Source organism: Nymphalis io, chromosome 12, assembly GCF_905147045.1.
Source record: "Nymphalis io chromosome 12, ilAglIoxx1.1, whole genome shotgun sequence".
NCBI classification, from domain to species: domain Eukaryota; kingdom Metazoa; phylum Arthropoda; class Insecta; order Lepidoptera; family Nymphalidae; genus Nymphalis; species Nymphalis io.
This window is the reverse complement of record NC_065899.1, coordinates 4,496,289-4,516,260: the sequence shown is the minus strand read 5'-3', so window position 1 is coordinate 4,516,260 and position 19,972 is coordinate 4,496,289. Positions and strand designations below refer to the sequence as shown.

Genomic DNA, 19,972 nt, shown 5'->3' with positions numbered 1-19,972 from the left:
AACAGCAGTTCTTGGTATTGTTGTGTTCCGGTTTGAAGGGTGAGTGAGCCAGTGTAATTACAGGCACAAGGGACATAACATCTTAATTCCCAAGGTTGGTGGCGCATTGGTGATGTAAGCGATGGTTAACATTTCTTACAATGCCAACGTCTAAGGGCGTTTGGTGACCACTTACCATCAGGTGGCCCATATGCTCGTCCGCCTTCCTATTCCATATAAAAAAAAAATACAAAATCCGTTTTCCAAGTCTATGTATTATTTGTCATACAGCTAAAGCTATTAAATTTATCAATGATGACAGAATTATAAATATCTCAGATAATTCAGAGTTAATAGTGAGAAATGTCTAGTAAATAGAATTTTATTAATTTTTTTTATAAGGTCACCGTAACAGAGGGCTCGTTGAAGCCTACAAAGTATTCAAAGGAAAATTTGAAAGTAATTTTCTAATTGTTTAATTTATTTATCACAGCCGAAAACTTAATTACTTCGTCTTTGTTTAATGTTGAAAAGAAGAAGTCTTTCTTCTTTTAACTAAACTTTTAACTCAGTCGAGTTTCACTCGGTTTTACATTTTTCACTGTGTTTTTCTCAGGAATGACACTAAATTTAGATAAACTTTAAAATACAAACATTGATACAAAATTTGAGCCAAATCGTTAGTCGTTTTCAAGAAAAACATATTATATACGAGAACATGAAGTTCGCGCTTGTCACGTCTATAATCTAAATTTGAAAAACTGCGAAACGCAGCTACTTATATAATGATATTATACTATATACTACACCTAAGACACTAAAAAGTCTCGAAAAGTCTATTGGCTACTACCTCGTTGGTCTGGTGGCTAAATGTAAGACCGCAGACCCGGAGGTCCTGGGTTCAAATCCCAAGTCGGGCCAATAAAAAGTTATTGAGTTTTATTGTTAAGCATTGCAAAAAAACGTCACCTCATTTATTAGACTAGATAACACTACATAAAGACAATAAAATAAATTTGCATATAAAATAAAGCTTACCTCCGATAAGGCCGTATGTAATCATCATCATGGTGACGCTTTTGCTGAGTGTGGAAAGTACAAAGGCCGTCGCTGCCACTAACGAGCCGGCAACGCATACCGCTCGGCATCCGAATTTGTTGCATAGCGCCGATACCACCGGCCCTGAAATGTGGTACAGTTATTTAGTCATGAATGTCAGTAACTAATGTACGTATGACAGACACAATGTATATTTTAGTTAAACTTTATATTTCCAAATTTACAAATATTTCCTATCAACAACTCAATTTTTTTATACATCTTCGCTAGTTCCTGCCCGCGGCTTCGCCTGGGTGTAATAGGGGGAGGAGAGGGGCAAGTGTTAGGTATGTCCTTTTCTGTACCCCTGATAACGTGTATACAACATTTTTATCATTTTTATGTAACGAAAGTAATCTTAAAGTAGATAAACAAGTACAAATCTGAAATTATTACATAATACAATTGACAATCATGTAACAACCAAAAATTTACAATACACTCCCTTATTTTAGTACAATATCGTTATAAACTGTATTTTATTACAATGAAATGATCGGAGACATAAAATTCTTGTCTTTATAGCATGAGGTCAAAAGCTTACGTAATGCATTGGTAACGTTTTATTATGACACTTAATATGTTTATTTTGTATACAAATGAATTATTTTTATGGTATGTAAGATGATATCGAGGTGGACAGCCTTAGGCAAAATGTGTCAACCACCTACAAACATACGTACAGAACATTAGTGATAAGAATAAAAGCGGGAGCTATCGCGTTTACATACTTTACATGAAATTTCATGGAAATGTTTTGTGTTTTTAATATTTTGGATTAAGTTATAACTTTCCCCAATAATAAATATATCACAAACCTGTTTATCCTTTTTTTTTAAGGAATTTTAAATAATCATACATAACTGAATGTAAAAAAAATCGGATAGATTGTTTGCCGGTTTTTCCTAATTTCCAAATATAATATGCACTAATTGTAACTATTCTAAAACAGTTTTCCATCAACTTCTTAGCTCTGGACTTTAGTTATACATACTGACACGTACATATTTCGTTTATATAAATCAATCTTCACATTGTTACTGCGCTGATACATATACAACACATGTCCCATGCTTCCATGTTAATACAAATTGTTGATGTTTGAGGTCAGAATTGTAATAAATGAGTTTTACCTTTGAAGACATCCAGAATCAACCGTTAAAAATACTTATTATAAATTCAAATTAACGTGACATTTAATCTTTTCGTACATACAATTATATTGTGAACCTTAACGATGAAAAGCTATAGGTATTAAAAATATGTTTACTAAATGATCATCATTACCTGGCCGACCATGTACTAAAACCTAAATAACCAACGTAACATTTAAATACTTGCTATCCAGTTCAAGGAGTGAATTTTATTTAGCTAAATGAAATTATACGCTTAATTAGAACCTACATATTGATAAATTATAGCAGTTTTCCGAATGTACTTTTTTATATTTTTCTGTAATAACCATAAATCACAGTAATTTCTAGCCAAGTTTTTCTTTCTCACGATCAACCGTCTCTCTTAACTGGTTTACAATTATAAAGTAAAATTATTTATTAAAAATTAGAAGTAGCATTGAACTTGCTTATTGATTATTGAAAAACCAACAGACCTGAGAAGGCCCGGCCTGAAAGAATCTCTGAATATTGTATACCTAACTTAAATAGCTAAATGTAATTATGACATAAATATAATTGAAATTATACATCGTTGTTTTTATTATGAAATAGATTTTCGCTTCGTAGTCGGTTATTATTCGTGAATTCTATACAAATGAACGTTTGTTTATGTAAATAATGAATTATCTTATTAACTATGATGTGAAAATATTATTACTACTTCTCGTATTTATTGCGTCAATATGGGAGAAATAATATACTTTTTAATATTATTATTAATTATATAGAGTTGACAACACACACAATTTACTTTTAAACAAATAAACAAGTACTAAAATCAACATTTTATAATGTAGGTCGATGAGCACTTGAAATATGTATCAAAGAAGAAATGGTTTTAAGTATAAAATTCATATAGTATGTGAATTAAGAACGTTATAAGTGGGAGATGAGTAGGCGACAAATCAATAATCCAACACACAAAACTGGAAAGAGGTTTTTTGAAATTTTTACGTTACAGAAAAATTTACGGCCAAATATTGCATATAATCGAGGTTAAAAAACCTTATAGCAAACAAATATAAAGTGTAAATTACTGTGTGTGTTGCAAATCGTTTTTAAGTAGGTATATGATGGCCATGGAAATACGTTACTCATTGTGTTAATAAGCGTGGCTGATTGAATTGTGTTGAAAGCAATAATATAGACGCAATTACATAACAAATATCAACGGCGAAGTGTACTAACACTTATTTCGGTTAAATTTTAGAATACAGTGTCTAATAATAGTGTATTTAATTAAGTCCATGTTATAGCATGATTTAATAGACATATAATCTTCTAAAATTTAACCTAAACAGATGTCATATGATACACACCATATGTTCATTACTTACGAGATTGTAAACGAAAACTAACTCTTTATAATTATACCTTTGTCATTACATGTTTGAAATATTTCCGCAACTTTTACAATATACATTAATTGAAAAGTAAAATTGCAGGGCTGATAGATTAAGAGCATCGATTACAACTCGAACCAGGTCAATAACAAAAACAGATAAAAGAAAACAGAACACCTATCGTGATGATTGTGATAAAAGTATTGTTTCACAATACTTTGATAACTGAAATCAAGATTAAACGTTAAAAACACAGCGTAAAAAATATCATTATATAGATAAACTAATACAATGTTTTAATGTATCGAAGGAAAAGCTTAAATATATTATAATTCAATGAGGATGTGCTGCTAAAATTTTGCAAACATTTCATGAGTTCTATAGGAGCACTTTTAATTTTGATATGTAAATACTTAAGTCCTTCATATAAATAATTCTTTTGAAAATAGTCTTAAACTAAAAACCAGCCCCTGATTGATTACACTTTTCACTTTTTGAATCAACTTTTACCAGAACTCACATGTACATTTCTATGTAAGAAAATAGCATCGAAACATAGTTTATGTTACGTTATACAGTAAAGTTACAATATAATATTAATTACAACCATAATACCTGACGTATAATATTATTACATAACATGTAGTTACGCTTAATTGATTAGCCCTTGAAACAGGTACCACTATAGTCTAAAAAAAATATATATGTAGCAAACATATGTATCAAAATCCGCTTATTTTTTATCACGTAATTAAAAATATGATATGATAAATCATAGGTTATATTTTTTCGTGATTAAAATCAACGAGACTACTATATATCGTCATATTATTGTTGCCAAGTGATTTATCGCAAATATTGATAACATAATGCACTACATTTTTGTTAGGATTAAATTACATATCTGAATACGACAATAACATAGTTATCAATAAAATATGAGTCCAGTAAATCAAGCAAAAATATTAGTTACGTAATAATTCACGTGTATATGTAAATCGCTTCTAACTTCACATTATAAACTTCTAAGAATCTCAAGCAATTAATCTCGTACTATTAGCTACATACGTATAAAATCGGTAGTTTAATAGTGTACGATCAATACAGTCGCATAACGAACAACGTGACTAGAATTGATGGGAAATAGACAACCGGAATCAATTGATGAGTCTGGAAATTATGGTGATTGAATTATATCAGACGTTCATGAAACTGACAAAGACAGATATTATGAATACAAAATTTATCTTTTCTTCTCAAATGTCTCAAGTAAATAAAGTATGCATTAATAATATTTTATGAAGTAGAGTTCAAGACTAATCAACCAATCAAATTATACGTTGCGTAAGTGACTACGTCAGGTTTAGGTATCATATCTCTATATCTAAAGTTATAGCTACCTTCGTGATTAATGACACCAGTTAACCCACAGGTTTGTTTACTTATTATATATTATATTATAAAATATGTGTACATAGTTTACTATTGAATTAAAAAATATAATAAATGTAAACAATAAATTATTGTCTCATGAAATTTTATTTCTAGCCTAACATTAAAAACGTGATATGGAACTGTATATCTTCAAAAATTTTCTGTTTTTCTGGTACTGTACCACGATAATTAAACAACATTAAAAAAAATTTAATAGATAGATTTTTTTTAACTGGACGTAACTAATTACGTAAGATACTTACCGGCCGCTAAATATACTCCAGAAAGCAAGCTTCCAACCCACGCGACTGTGCCCTTGCCTTCTCCGAAGTACGTGACTAATTCAGGAAGAAATATTCCGAAGGTGTATGCAATGCCGTCTACCACGAGGTTACACATAAAGGAAGCAAACACAACCACCCAGCCATAGCCACCGTCCGGTGGTGGTGGTAGCTCTCCATAGTCGTACGCCTCGTCATCATCATCAGCCCCCTCTGCGGTTAACCGCGCCGCTTCTTCGCAAGATGTTTCGCTTTCCGTCTAAAACAATAAAAAAATTATATGAAATTTTAATTTCAATGTTGAAAAATTATTTAGAAAATTTAATTTTAATAAATACTAATTTCATTTCATTATAAAGTGTATATTAAAATTGAAGCAAATTCACGTTGAAAGTATGATGTAAGAATAAATATTCACGATGATAATAAAACATAATCAATCAAAGACAAGGTAAATCCTATTCTGGTATATTTCCATGCGAAAATTACAGACTAACCTCTAAAATTGAAGTAAAAAATGATAACGGTCTTACATACTTATATATTTCATTAATATTAATCAATTTATTTCAGCATTGTCTTTCAACCATATAACATTACGAGTTAAATATTTACAGCCGTCAATTTCGCGGTCATTGTCAAAGACTGCGTGTGGTTTGAATACCAGTTTCTAAGGTCGCGTTAAGCACGTGGTTTGTATGATAATTTTGCTTTGTGTTTACAGCTATTACAAATATATTTATTATCATTTTTCTGTGTTATGTACTCATAGGATGGAACCCTAAATGGTTACGGTGACATCACGCAAGACATTAGGATAGAAAACAAAGTATTAAAATTAAAATTTTTAGCTACTCGTCATCATCACCCTCTTCGCGTCCACTGTTGGACATAGGTTTCTACTTGTATTTGTACTAAATATGATATGAATTAATATAATATATTATTAATAAACTAAAACTATTTCGTCTATGATTATACTATATGATTGATCATCGTCACGAAGTTAAGTACGGACACTGTTAAAGTTCTTTATGGATACATGTAATATATGTAATATATTAGTATATATGTAATTAATATATATATATAAGCTAAATGTACGTAAGACATTTTCAGAATCGTTTTTTAATTTATTAATTATGTTATTAAATCTTATCTCTCCTTAAACTACTTTCAAGATAATATTAAGAAGCATGTTTAAGAAAATATATTGTTATTGATGTAACTTTTAAAGGAATAAAATAGTTTTGTTATGGAACTTATAATTTACGATCTTTATACGTTAGAAAAAAAATCTCTTTTTCTTAAATTTTTAAAGCATTATTTGTCATTGCGCTATTGAACATACTCTGATTTGAACATATCTGCTTTGTGGTTCCTACTTTAGAATCGTGACTTCAACGTCAGATTCACTTGGATGGATGGCTTGTGGTCTACTTCAAACCTGTGGTGTGTCAAACTATTACAATATAAACTAAACCTATCGGGAAGAGCAAACATCAGAAAATAATTATTAATAAAAGCTGCATTGCTATGATATAGCTAAGAAACTGCTGAACCGATTACAATAAACAAATATTCTTGATTTAGCCTAAATCTAACATATAACACACGTAACATATCAATATCATTATTATTTGAAACAACATACACTTCAAATGTCATGTTCAGGCATCTTAAGAACAAAGCATGGATATATAACAGATGTTTGTTTTAACACGCTAGATAACATCGCCGCTAGTAATGACCGACTTCAATGTAATAGAATTGGTATTGTTTATGTTACAACAATGTATCAGTCCTTTGTATAGCACAAGACGACAACGGTATGTCGCAATATAAGTATATCATCATTTTGTCGCAACATATATGCGAACTATTCGTGTCTATATGTGTTCGTGTTAATCTCGAAAAGTACTATTTGGTATTGGTATGATTTTTATAAATGAAATAATTTTAACGCCGAGACTGCACTTAAAATAATTTTAAATTTTAATATACTGTTATATGTTTTACTTATTGAATGAAATATAATACAAAATTAATAATGTATCATTTTGAATATTAATCTGAAGAGGTTGCGATATGTTTAGAAACATTCGAATTTATTCCGCACACGTTTAGTTTGACATGAATGTTTTGTACGGTAAACAAGTTAATAAAAGTGTACAAAATGTCGAAACGAAAATATTATACGTCAACAGCCGCTGGTAAGCTAAAGCTATTATTAGATTATGATAATGAAAACCCAAAAAAGTATCTTAAAGCTCTTTCACTCAAATATAAACTACATTAAAAGTTTTTTTTTTAATAAACAGATACCAAATAGCACAGTGGTGATAGTCATAGGTTCGATCATTATTCCTTCGGTTGCTTTAGTCAATAAATAAACAAAACATTCAAAAGTCGTTCACGAGTTATCTTAAACGTGAAACGATTTTCGAGTATTGGTTTAGTTCGAAATAATCAAATATAAGCTGAATATTGTAATCATAATATAGAAATCCCGATTTCGCACAGATTAAATACAATCAGTGTCAGACGAACAATATAAGTTTTATTTTATTTGTTATAGATTTGGCAAATTTTACTTTAAAATCTTCTTCAAACAGTGTTAAACAAAGACGCTTTAGCGTCCTTTTCTTTGTTCACTTATTGTATTCTACTTTAGATTTAAAAAACGGAAAAATATATACAATAATTTTGGTTCAATTTATTTGCTACATATTACTTACTAATTCTTATCAAAATAAATAAGGTTTTTTATAAATAAAAACTGCTTGCACTTTGTTATTTCGACCGATGTTTAAATAAAATATGTTTGAATAATATATATATATAGACTATAATATAGAGTTCTGAAAGTATAAGCGAATACAATATCAAAGATTCATATTAATCTGATAGTAATTCTTGCGTGAATGCGGAGAGAAACAAACAAATATTATCTCTGTATAATATTAGCTAGTATGATAAATTTTATATGTGCAAACTTTAATTTTGCTGTTATTTTAATGTGCCGTATTATAATTTAACCGACGGCCGCTGGGGCAGAAAGGTTCTCGAGTGGCGACCACGAACCGGAAGACGTAGCGTGGGCAGGCCCCCCCTACAAGGTGGACCGACGACTTAGAACGAGTCGAGGGAAGCCGTTGGATGCGGGCAGCGCAAGATCGGGCAACGTGGAAATCCTTGGGGGAGGCCTTTGTCCAGCAGTGGACATCTTTCGGCTGATGATGATGATGATGATGTATTATAATTTTATATAAATAAATAAACATTACTTTGATATAAAAAATATAAGGAAATTCAAATCATTTGCCGGTTGTTTGTTCGTCGCGTCATTCTAGAGGAAAATTTAGCGTGAGGAAGTATTTGCGAAGCAATTTACCTAATCCTACTTAGTTTGTCAACAATTATAATTTTAAACTAACAATTAAATATTTCACAATGAGTAAATTCGTCTAATAAAATTGTTATAAATAGATTTTGCTTAATAGTTCATTACAAACAAAGATGGCGAAGATTTATTTTAGATTTTTTATATTTAATAGCAATATGTATCGCAAATAAATATTGTTGCAGTGCAGTGTCGCGATGAAGTTTCTTCATATATCGACATAAAATTCAGTAAGCATCTCTAAAATTATTTTTAAAAACGGGATTAATCTGATATTAACACATTTCAATGTGTAAAAGTAATAAGTGCACAATCAACATATAAGCAATAACATTAACCTCTTATCTCATCAAAAATAATAATGTACATTAGTAGGCAGTTTTATGCTTACCTATTGATTTGAAAGTAATTTTGCGCAGTCACAAGTGCGCTCTTTATTATGTCATAGTCCGATACGACCGAAGAGAAATTAGACACAGGATAGGCTTTGCGTGATTTCCGAAGCACGGCAATGTAAACACTGCCAATATCATAATTACGGATTGGTAATGTGAGAATATATTAACAGAAAATCCCAATAACTTTAATAGGCCTGACTCGGGATTTAAACGCAGGCGCTCGAATTCCTTAACTTCATAAGCTAGATATAAATTTCCAGAGTTTAAGTTGATCTTTGTCGTTAAAGTGAATTATTTTAATATAGGCTATAAAACATACTTAGTAACAATGTACTGAATTAATACCGAGATAAGAGCGTTTATAAAAAGATTATACAAAAACACTGCTTGATTAAAGTTATCTACCCATCAGGATCCACCAGACAACACACGATTGTTAACGAAAACTTAGGTGGGCACTAGTTACCAGAACATTACATGAAGCAATGACGGTGACAGGTAATTCATTAGGAAATAATGAGATTTTGTGTTTAAAAATTTTTTTATAAAATAATTGGCCTGTACCATATCGATGCGTCCTCGACTTAGTTTGCATTCGTTAAACGTTTTATGTACAGAAACGGTTATGTTCACAATTTTATTATGTTGTAGATCAACCATCCATCTTTATGTTTCAGGATAAAGGCCAAGTTCTCTACCTTGCTATTGTTTACAAAGCGTGCCAGATATAGTGATTTATTTTCCTAACATCGCGTTGAATTATGTTCAACCACGCTCGGTACGGGGAAACCTGATATCATCGTATGTACGCGAATTAATTATATATAGTATATAATATCCGGATAAACAATAACTGCGACTATTAGATTACATACACGGCATTCCTTAAGGACAATAAAATAAAAAAAAACCGCAACATAGAAACACGTAAAGAGAATAAGCGAAGAATTTTTAAGATCAGAATTCAGAAGTCGAATTATTAAAAAACTTTATGCCATGATTCTGTAACAAAGCCCTTCCTTCATTCCAATGCTGAGAAACTTAGTAAAGGAAGCTGTAGCACTGGCCTTCAGAGCGTTTGAATTTTTCATAATGCAGTTACTTCGAATCGTCGCAATTGCTGAGAATGTATAGAATATAAAATATCTTCTGGTATTTTAATTACTAGTGGCGCCAATACTAGTGTTTTTTTCGTTCACCGATTCGCTTTAATGTAGTTAACGCATATAAACTTAGTATCTTTTTGTATATTTTTTCCAAGAAATGATGGTTGTTTTTTAAGTTCATTTCCTCAATATTTTTAAACAAGATCTTCCGATGCATGACGATGTTAAAATTAAAATAAACGAACAAAGAAACAGCATATAGTTTATTGAACCTTTGGCATCGGTTTGTCATGCAAAATTAAACAAAAAATACTTTGAACCATTACAAGAGACCGACTTATAATTTGGGTCAATTGAAATCGATGAATGAATATGTGTCAAATAATTTGGAAACGTCATCATATACTTCAAAGTATGTGGTATAGTATTTTAATTGGAAGACATATTTATCCATCCGTTCACATACAATAGTGATGAATGTGTTCTCGTCTTGCAGCGTATCGCACGTGATGTAGATTGCTATCAATTGATTAGTGCCGCCGCCACTCACTTCCTTCGAATCTAACATGTTACCTTCTTAGGATGCTTGTAATTATGTAACGGAAAATGGCTTTTAGTAGTAACTAATCTACCCAATACTCCTGACATACAAAACTGCGACAGGTTTTAGAGACCTAGTTTTCGATGCAATGGTTAGTTGATATTATATGAGCTATCTTGCAAGTCACTTATGGAAATTCTATTATCTATTATAATGTAGCTGTAATTGCGTTGTAGAAATTAATACGTACCATTGTAGTTAATACTTTCGACAGATTTAACAAAAAACACTCCACTCAAATTAGTTGCAAATTCAACTAGCAATGATAGCACTTGTATCAAGACCTATATAGAATTATTCGATAAATTATATCCTAATCAACACGACTTGATAAAAACCAACATGTATCGTACCTACTCGATTTTTATTGTAATATTTTAAAGTATTTTTATTACAGGATAACAATCTTTATACACTTCTGTCGCGAAACGCATGCTGATAATGAGTAAACTCCAATACGATAATACAAGATAATTACCGGCTAATGGTTTGGGGACTTATCTAAAGGGTTACAATTATAGAGTAGTTTAAATACAGTCATTTACAACATTAAAATTATTTTATAAGCTTTTATTTAAATTTACCTGTTAGTGAGTGTGTGATTATTACAATTGAAATTTCAACGTTGAATTTAAATATTGCCAAAATCATACTTTTGGTATTATTGTATAATAGATCTAAATTAAGTTTTTTTATTAATTATGTAGTCTATATTTGATTAATTCAAATATAATCTACCTAAACGTTTAAAAAAAAAACGATCTATTTTTAAAATCAGAATTAATTTTGTTGCCAAATTGATGAGTCTCATAACTTGAGCAATCCATTAAAAGATTTAAAGAAAAGTTGTACCAGTACCGTATTACCTACCTGTAATTAATCGGGATAATTACCGATCTATATTTTTTTCAGGTTTAGTGGCTTGATATTTCATGTAGGTATGGTTTCACATCAAACGATTTGAAATACTACCGCACATAGAAAAAAAAACTTGTAGAGTTAGATAGTGCTTCACATGTCCTCAAAAAATCACCTGGCAGGTTCATATAATATATCCGCGGGACTTGGTTTCGTTCATATTCCAAACAAAATTTCCCTGCAATTCATTGCACACTTGCAATCTTCATTCTGGCTCTGAGCCCGAAATTACACAATTGATTGCCGTTTCTATCCGGAATATAGAGTGAGTAGGAATTATTTTCATCTATTTATCAGTCGACACGAATGTAAAACCATTAATTATACGAATGTAATTATTACTATTCTTATTATTTTAAAATATTTTGATTCTGTTGCCTCACAACTGCTGCGCTAATTAAGTAACTACGGAAGATTTGTACAGATCTCAATATCAATGAATTATTGACCACACATAGATGGATTGAACAAAAAAAAAAGAGTCACTCTAATGTGTGTCACTTAATTAACATAAATGTACTAAATAACATTGTAAGTAATTAACCAGTTAACAACGGCTAGTAAAGCAAATTATAACGACCTACTTTTTTTTAGGTAACTCGTGTTAACGAATTTCTAATTTTCTATGATTACAGGGACGACGACCTTTTCACCATTATCATTCGCTGGCCAACACATTTGGGTTTCGGGGCAGTGTGTTTGATCTCCCATTCATCTCCTCTATTTACATGTTCCCCTCTTCCACAGTTAACAACCTTCACAATATCCATTCATCTTATTTTCATTCTTCCTTTTGGCTGATAATAATCTATATTTATACCTAACACAGTTCTTGTAAAATTCATCCGCATTACATCTACAATTTGTTTCCTATCAATATTTCTGTTAAGGAAGCTGCTAACAAACTATTATGCTGCTGAGCTGTATTCATTTGGTATTATATCCATTCTCACTACACATATCCATCTCAACATTCTCATCTTGGCAGAATGGAATCGCCTCTTATTCATAAACTTAGTACTTCGACCTTTCCATTCGATTCCTAAATCTTTCCGTTAAGTTTAAATAGAACTCGAGCTTCGCAAGTAATCCCTGCGACCTGAGATCAACACACTTATCGGGTAAGATGTAGCTCGTTTAAGTATTAAAATCACATTTTTAAGATTTTGACATAATCATCACACTTATTGGTAACAAGTAAAAGGCAATTTTGTCCGAAAAAAATTTTGTCGCGAAGTTTTAACACATAATTTTTTCTGTAAGTTTTACAGAAAAAATTATGTTCCTATAGCCGGAAATTGTAAATTTCAAATAGGTGTAATGTAGCGTATTTCCAAATAGGCACTGCAACGGATTTAAAAGATGAATATAATATGCTGCATAATTTTCTCTATATTATGTTCAAAATGTATGACGATAGTTTTAGGTTATAACCGCGATTTTCCTTTTTTGTAAATTGCCGCGAGTTCCATATAGAATGTGGTTGTATTTCAGGACCATAGGAACTCCAATCGAAAATATATAAAATTCATAATCTTTTATTGCTTTGATCTCTAGATCAAAGCAATAAAAGATTTGATTGTCAATGATTCGAATTCAGGCCCTCGGAATCTGCAGCTAGCCATAAACCACTAACGCCATACAGGTTTACTTTGATATTTTTTTAATAAAGTATAAAAAACAGTTTGATGGTAAAGTTAATAGGCTTTTGACAGCTTTCGTCAACAATGGCCCGCCCATTTTCTGTACGATACATTTTAGATTTTTTAAGGAGCAAAATGGGCTACTCATCTTAAGTCATCTTTACTTTTAAACACTTGCACTCCTGGAAGTATATACCTCTTTACAATGTCAATGTGCTGTTAACCACGAAATAAAAGATAAATATTCTTTGTATCTGTAAATACGATAGCACATACAGCATTTAAACCAGAACACAACAATACATGCTGTATTGATGTTTCGTGAGTAAATTGATGTGTCAGTGGCGTCTACCCAGGTGTTCTTGCACAAAACCCTAGAAGCAGGAAATTAAACTATCAAATTGATTTACCAGACATACGACATTAACATTAACAATTGAAAACAAAACGTAACTGGTTTTAGCTATGATTATTCATTTGCTATTATTATATTATAATTTTTTATTTCAATAAATAACAAACAACTCACATTTAATTCATTTAAATATCATACATAACGTTATTTCTGCATTGAGTCACAAAAAGAAAAATCTAGTCATTTTGCAATTAGGTATAGTGGTTTTTAAAATCTTAATAAACACTCAATTAGCTTAGATATCAGGACCAAAGTAAACACCAGGACAGTGCAATAACATTGTTATCAACTTGTACTACTATTTGCAACACTCGTGACATAATAAGATACAATCTATCAAATGTTTAGCAAATACAATCAAGCAACACACCTATATTATAACATTTTTTATAAAAGTATTAAGCCTTCATAGAGTTATTGGCCTTATTGGTTATTGGCCTTATTGCTTTTATGGCTAGAGCTAAAAAAAATCTTGATTGATGCTATAAAATAATAGGCCCTTGAAAATCAATCAACTTGCCTAGTAATTTGGAACAATGAAAGAATTGTCATTCAAGGTCAAATCCACTACACATATCATGCTTGTCATGAGTGAGAATTTTTAATGTTAGATGGTGGTTACATTGTATGTTTCCATATAGTGGAGTTAGTGATAAACAAAGAAACAGGTTGATTTTTAACACATAATGGTTCATTTTTGTAATAAGATAAGTCCAATGTAAACAGTAATAACAAAGAAACAGATAAATATCAAAAAACAAGCTTTTACTTGGTGGCAATTTTAAAGTTATAATATGCCATAATATTATCACAAGCAGCTAAAGAACATACAAAATTCAGCTTCCATGTTGAGTGGATCTAGTTTAAAATTCTATTGCAAGATTTAATCAATGCGTAGGTTACAATAAAAAAAAACCTAAAAATAAACATGTCTTAAACAATAGAGAATGTAGTACACATACTATACATACTATACAAATACTGTTTATTGTAGACCAATGAAACTTAAATATGGAATTCAAACTATCTTATCGCTAACCCAGCATCTTTTTCAGGCCTTAAGGATCAAGGCCGAGGAGAGGACAAAGAATAGTAGAGGTATATATGACATATATAAAAATATATGTATGTTTTTTAGACGTAGACACAATCTTTTGCATTTTTTCTATTTCATATAAGAAAAAATATTTTTTTTTTAATTTCTACAAACAACAAATATAGCTACTATATATAGTACCATACTACACTAAATAATAAATCACTAATATACATATAAAAATGATAAAATTTAAATTATAACAGCAATGACTGAGCACCTTTATCACTCTCTTAAAATATGCATTCACATGTATTCTAGTATTGAACAAAAAATCAAATTTGTTTAATAATAATTTCTTAGTAATATAGTTTTTTATAAGATGTTAAATTAAAATTAACAATAAACCATTATTAAAGGCCAGTAAGTAATAATATTTATGTCATCTTTAAAATCTTGACTTAACAAATTAAAATGTAAATGACAATTATTTAGAAAATATGCAAATATGAATGCAATGATCATATTACTCAATTTTTGTAAACAAATTTCATTTATTGAATTGTGTTTTTCTTCCGCTCAAATGACATATCAATCCACAAAATTAAGAATGTAGCATTAGGTTAGTAACAATAATTAGTTTACATTAATAATGACATCTAGCTAAAAACTAAATCAAAAAATTTTATAGGCACAAAACATATATTAAACCAATTATAAACAGGCAATATTTTGTTTATAAAATAAATGTGGTTTTGAAAATGAATGTGTCAATTGTAATTCATTATGATGATAAATTAGAACCCACAAAAGAGATTTATGTCAATCACTAGAACTCTTTGCTCTAATTGAAATTATTATTTTGATTAAACATAAATAAAGTTTTGGAATATAACCATCTCACCACAATGATAGTTATACATTTAATAAAAACATTTGTCATCACCAATTTGCATAATAACAAAACAAAGGAAGGATTTTTGGATTAGTGATTTAAATGTTTTGTTTTACGATTGTTGGTAAATTATTGAATCATGTGAAATGGTAAAACAGTATTTTAACTGTTACCCTTAATTAACAATTTCAAACAAAGCATTCAATGCAATCGAAAAACTGAACATTAAAACTTTTATAAAACAATGTAAACTCAAATTTTAACCTGTTAATATTAAATTGAAATATATTATTGCTTGTTCTTACCCTTGAAAATGTTCGTAGACGATTTATACGGGGATTTGAAGGAATATTATTAAGAGACACTTTAGACATCTTCGAATTTGTTAGTCTTCTCTATAACTGAATGAAAAATACTGCACTGCAGCAAACCGCTTCAATTTAAAAGGTTAATGTTTAATTCACTGTTCGAATTACAAACATCTGAACATCTAACACTGAAGTTTATTATTTTAATTTTGACAGCACTTATATCAATTGCACCACCCCATAACGTCAACCTTCAATTATAAATTACCAATTTTTATGGTATAATAGTAACACTCTCTGATCTAATTTTAACTATCGATATTACTAGTACATTGAAATAAAATACTCCACTTATAAGAATAGTTTGCGTAAAAGACTTGACAGACTATAAGCTCACGAGCGCTGTGATAACGTTTCGTTTTACATTTACACGCGGACCGCACGCATGACGCTAGTTATAAAGTACCATTCCTTGCGCCGTCAGGTCGACAACTGTCAAACCGATAAACACGTTACAACTGGCTTGCGCCAAGTGCGTAGTTAAGAATCAAAGGCGCGAAAATCTTACATTTCACAATTTTATTTTAAAAGAAAACAATAACTACAATTCAGAAGCAATCTTTATATAATTACAAATTACATAAATTACGAAGCTAATGCTAGCTATTGCTTTAGTTATTACAATATTTGCTTAATGATGAAGTCCTGGCAGCAAAATTTAAAGAATAAAATATAATTGAATGTATAGTTACTCCAAAACCTAAATTTTCTTTATGTATTAAAAATACATAAAAAATATAAAAAAGCTTAAAGTTCTGTTAAAACAAATATACCTATTTCTGATGTTTGAAGATGTAATCATTTTTTTGAATAATTTCTTAAATTAAATTTTGGTTGTTTTCATACCCCTCACAAGGCAGTGGCTTTACACCAGCGGTGGAATTTACCTTAATCACTTACCGGCTGTTTTTTGCACATACTTCATATTTCGAACCGTATAACAATATTGCATTTGACACGTAAAACTAATATTGCTAATGCTTTTTAAAAGGCGTTATAAAAATATGTATTAATATGTAGGTACCTTAAAAATATTACAACAAGATTTACATATATTTTCTAAATCTGTAAATACCCTTTTCAGAATATTATATAAATATTAGTTTATTTCTTACTAAGCTTCATAATGTATTATCTGTTTTAAAAATAGCTTACCAGTGAACGCTCTGTGGGATTTACATGGATGCGAGGTTCTTCTTCTTCATCGTCAGGTGAGCATTCAGCTCCGACGATCTGACCCATGTTTGATTACTTTTTAGTGTTGACGTAACGCGGCGCGTGGCCGCAAGGAGCCACCCCGCGTCCTTCGCGCGACTGATGCCGCGCCGTTGTGCCTGCTTACACGAGTCTTTCAGAAAGTAGGGATTAACCCTTATAACATCGATAAAATCCTTGAATATTATTATTTTTAATTAGCCTGGAAAAAGTACTAAGCACTGTTTACATGTTATAAATTTATACATTTTAGCAAAAAGTCCTACGTTGCGTTTGCTACTGCTTCCCTCAGTGACGCATGTTGTTTGATGCTTAATACTTAAGTGATGTTATGGATTTTATAATTAATATTTTTAATTACCGAAAGTTTTGAATGAGTATAATTAGCGTCGTGGTTAGGCTCGCCTTTGACAAGATTTGATTTTATGATTTGGCGTCCATTTTTTTTTGCTGTAAGAGAAACGACACAATATTTTTGAAAGTGTAATTAATTTAAGCACAAAAATAGTTCTAGCAATTATATACAAATGGAAACAATATGATATCTGCTTGTTTCACACTATGTCACATATTCTAAGCATTAGTATATTTCATTTGCATTAGCATAATTTTAGTTTTGTGCGCCTTGCCCCAGCAGCCTTAAGTCTTCGGACCTGCATATTGAACTCTTCTGAAGATTACGCTCCGGCAACCGCCCGCAAGGCTAGCACTTAGCTGTGAAGCTGAGATAAAATAAAAACCTAAAAAAAGTACTTAATGGAACAAAATTTATATAATGACATTTGTTTAATGATTAGATCTTTAATAATGATGTACTTAATACAATTAGTATCGTGTCAAGTATTATATATCCTTCTCAAAAAGAAAAGGAGGCCTTAGCCCAGCTGTGGAACATTTACAGCCTGTTACTTTACTTTTTACTTAAACATTTATATCCACTTAACGTACCGTTCTAATACGAGTACATCTCACACTTCATGTTTCTTTATATATTCTGCACAATTTAAAAAACTATTTTCTATTTTTTAATACTTCAAAGGTTTTATGCACTTTAATGGTAATAAATCCTATCGAATATCGACATGTTACAAGAACATGCCTAATATCAGATCGGTCGATACAGTGGGCGCAAGTCCGCGCTCAGCTGAGGCCTGGGCCTTTGCGGCTTGAAAGCTATTTAACGTGTCTCTATATACACTTTTTCGATTTCTAAATTACTTTCACTTATTTATGACAGTAAGTTCATGAAACAAAGTTTAGCTAAATAATCATGTTTTTAAGAATTTTATTAAACTTGTGTAACAGAATACAAGTAAGTATGGAAATGGTTATTTATGACAATCATTCGAGAACGGTAGCTTGGTTTGTTTTTTCTTCCGTAATTGTTGTTTTGCGGACTGCCGCCAACTTAAAAGAATGTTTTTAACAATCGGCGCAAAAAAAAGTTTACAATGTGAATCTGTACCTCACTGTGACATTGAAGCTTCGAAATGGATTAACCGATTTTCATTTATTTATTTTTTTAAAGTAATACAATTCTTAGCTATGATTTAAGAAAATCGGTTCAGCTTTTAAAGATCATCAGCTGTTTTCTAGATATTGAAAGGATATCAGCATCTTCTACTGGTCTGATCGATTCCAAAGTTGGAATCTTGTGACTGCACTGATATTACAATAACATGGTAACCCTGACCTGTTTCTGCAGAATCTGGAATCAGAAGGATACCCAACTGCTTACTAACGTAAAGCAGAGATATTGTATTTGAACTAATTGGAATGTTCTCAAAAAATAGGATATAGATTTTACTTTTAGAGGTTTCTAAGTCTTAAGTTAAATATTTAACTTAAGATTTATTGTATTGTACATAAATAAATCTTAGTAATTTTAAAAAGAACTACAGATAAATCATATTGCAGAAGTTTTTGCAAAACTTACTTAAACTCTTTAGACGAGAAGAACTGTGTAATCCTTGAAAACATACATATATCTGTAATCAAACTTTAAAGCTCAGCAATCAAGAAAGCAGTATTCACAGTCGAGACCTTGCGGATTGTTATACGAAAAAATTCATCATCTTAGAGTGTTCCAAGAGTTTTAGAGGGTATTTATTTCATGCAACCAGTGACCTGACTCTTTAATTACTAAGGCTAGGAATGGGCGCACGGTTCTTTCCAATTGATACATGCCACGATACCGAATGGGAAAAAACAAAACGTATTTTTATAAGGACTTAAAGCTTGATTCAACGTCACGAATTTAATACTCTAAATAATAATAAAAATAAATTGTATAAATTTAATTTAACACGGAGTTATTTTTAAAAATGTTCATTGTCATCATTTTTTTATTTCATTTCATTTGTATTAAATTGGTAAATATTTATAATAACATAATACGTTAAACTCAGATTTAAATTAGACTGCATCATTCTAGGCTGAATATGGTCAATGGAATCTATCAAAAAGAGAGACCAATGGAATTTCTAGCTGAGTGACTTTAGGAATAATTTTATAACTGGCCAAAAAATATTTTTGACGGTGAATTATATATAATCAACAAGCATGTGAATAATTTACTCGTCTTACTGTTTTTGAACGATAATCTAATTAATAATTTACAGCACATTAACCACTACAAAACATAAAAAAATAAAAATTTTATTT

The 19,972-nt window shown here is 30.5% G+C and overlaps 1 protein-coding gene across 2 annotated transcripts in view; it reads right to left on the bottom strand.

Annotated features, from left to right (window-relative positions):
• Positions 1-17,395, bottom strand: part of LOC126772318 (monocarboxylate transporter 13) — a 38,961-nt gene extending 21,566 nt beyond the window's left edge. For both annotated transcript variants that reach the window (XM_050492625.1, XM_050492626.1), the window contains exons 1-3: positions 17,249-17,395; positions 5,293-5,569; positions 1,018-1,161 (exon numbers count right to left, since the gene is read on the bottom strand). In XM_050492625.1, coding sequence (XP_050348582.1) covers positions 1,018-1,161; positions 5,293-5,569; positions 17,249-17,335 — 508 coding nt within the window. In that variant the 5' untranslated portion in view covers positions 17,336-17,395. The remainder of the gene's footprint in view (positions 1-1,017; positions 1,162-5,292; positions 5,570-17,248) is intronic.
• Positions 17,396-19,972: the final 2,577 nt, after the last annotated feature.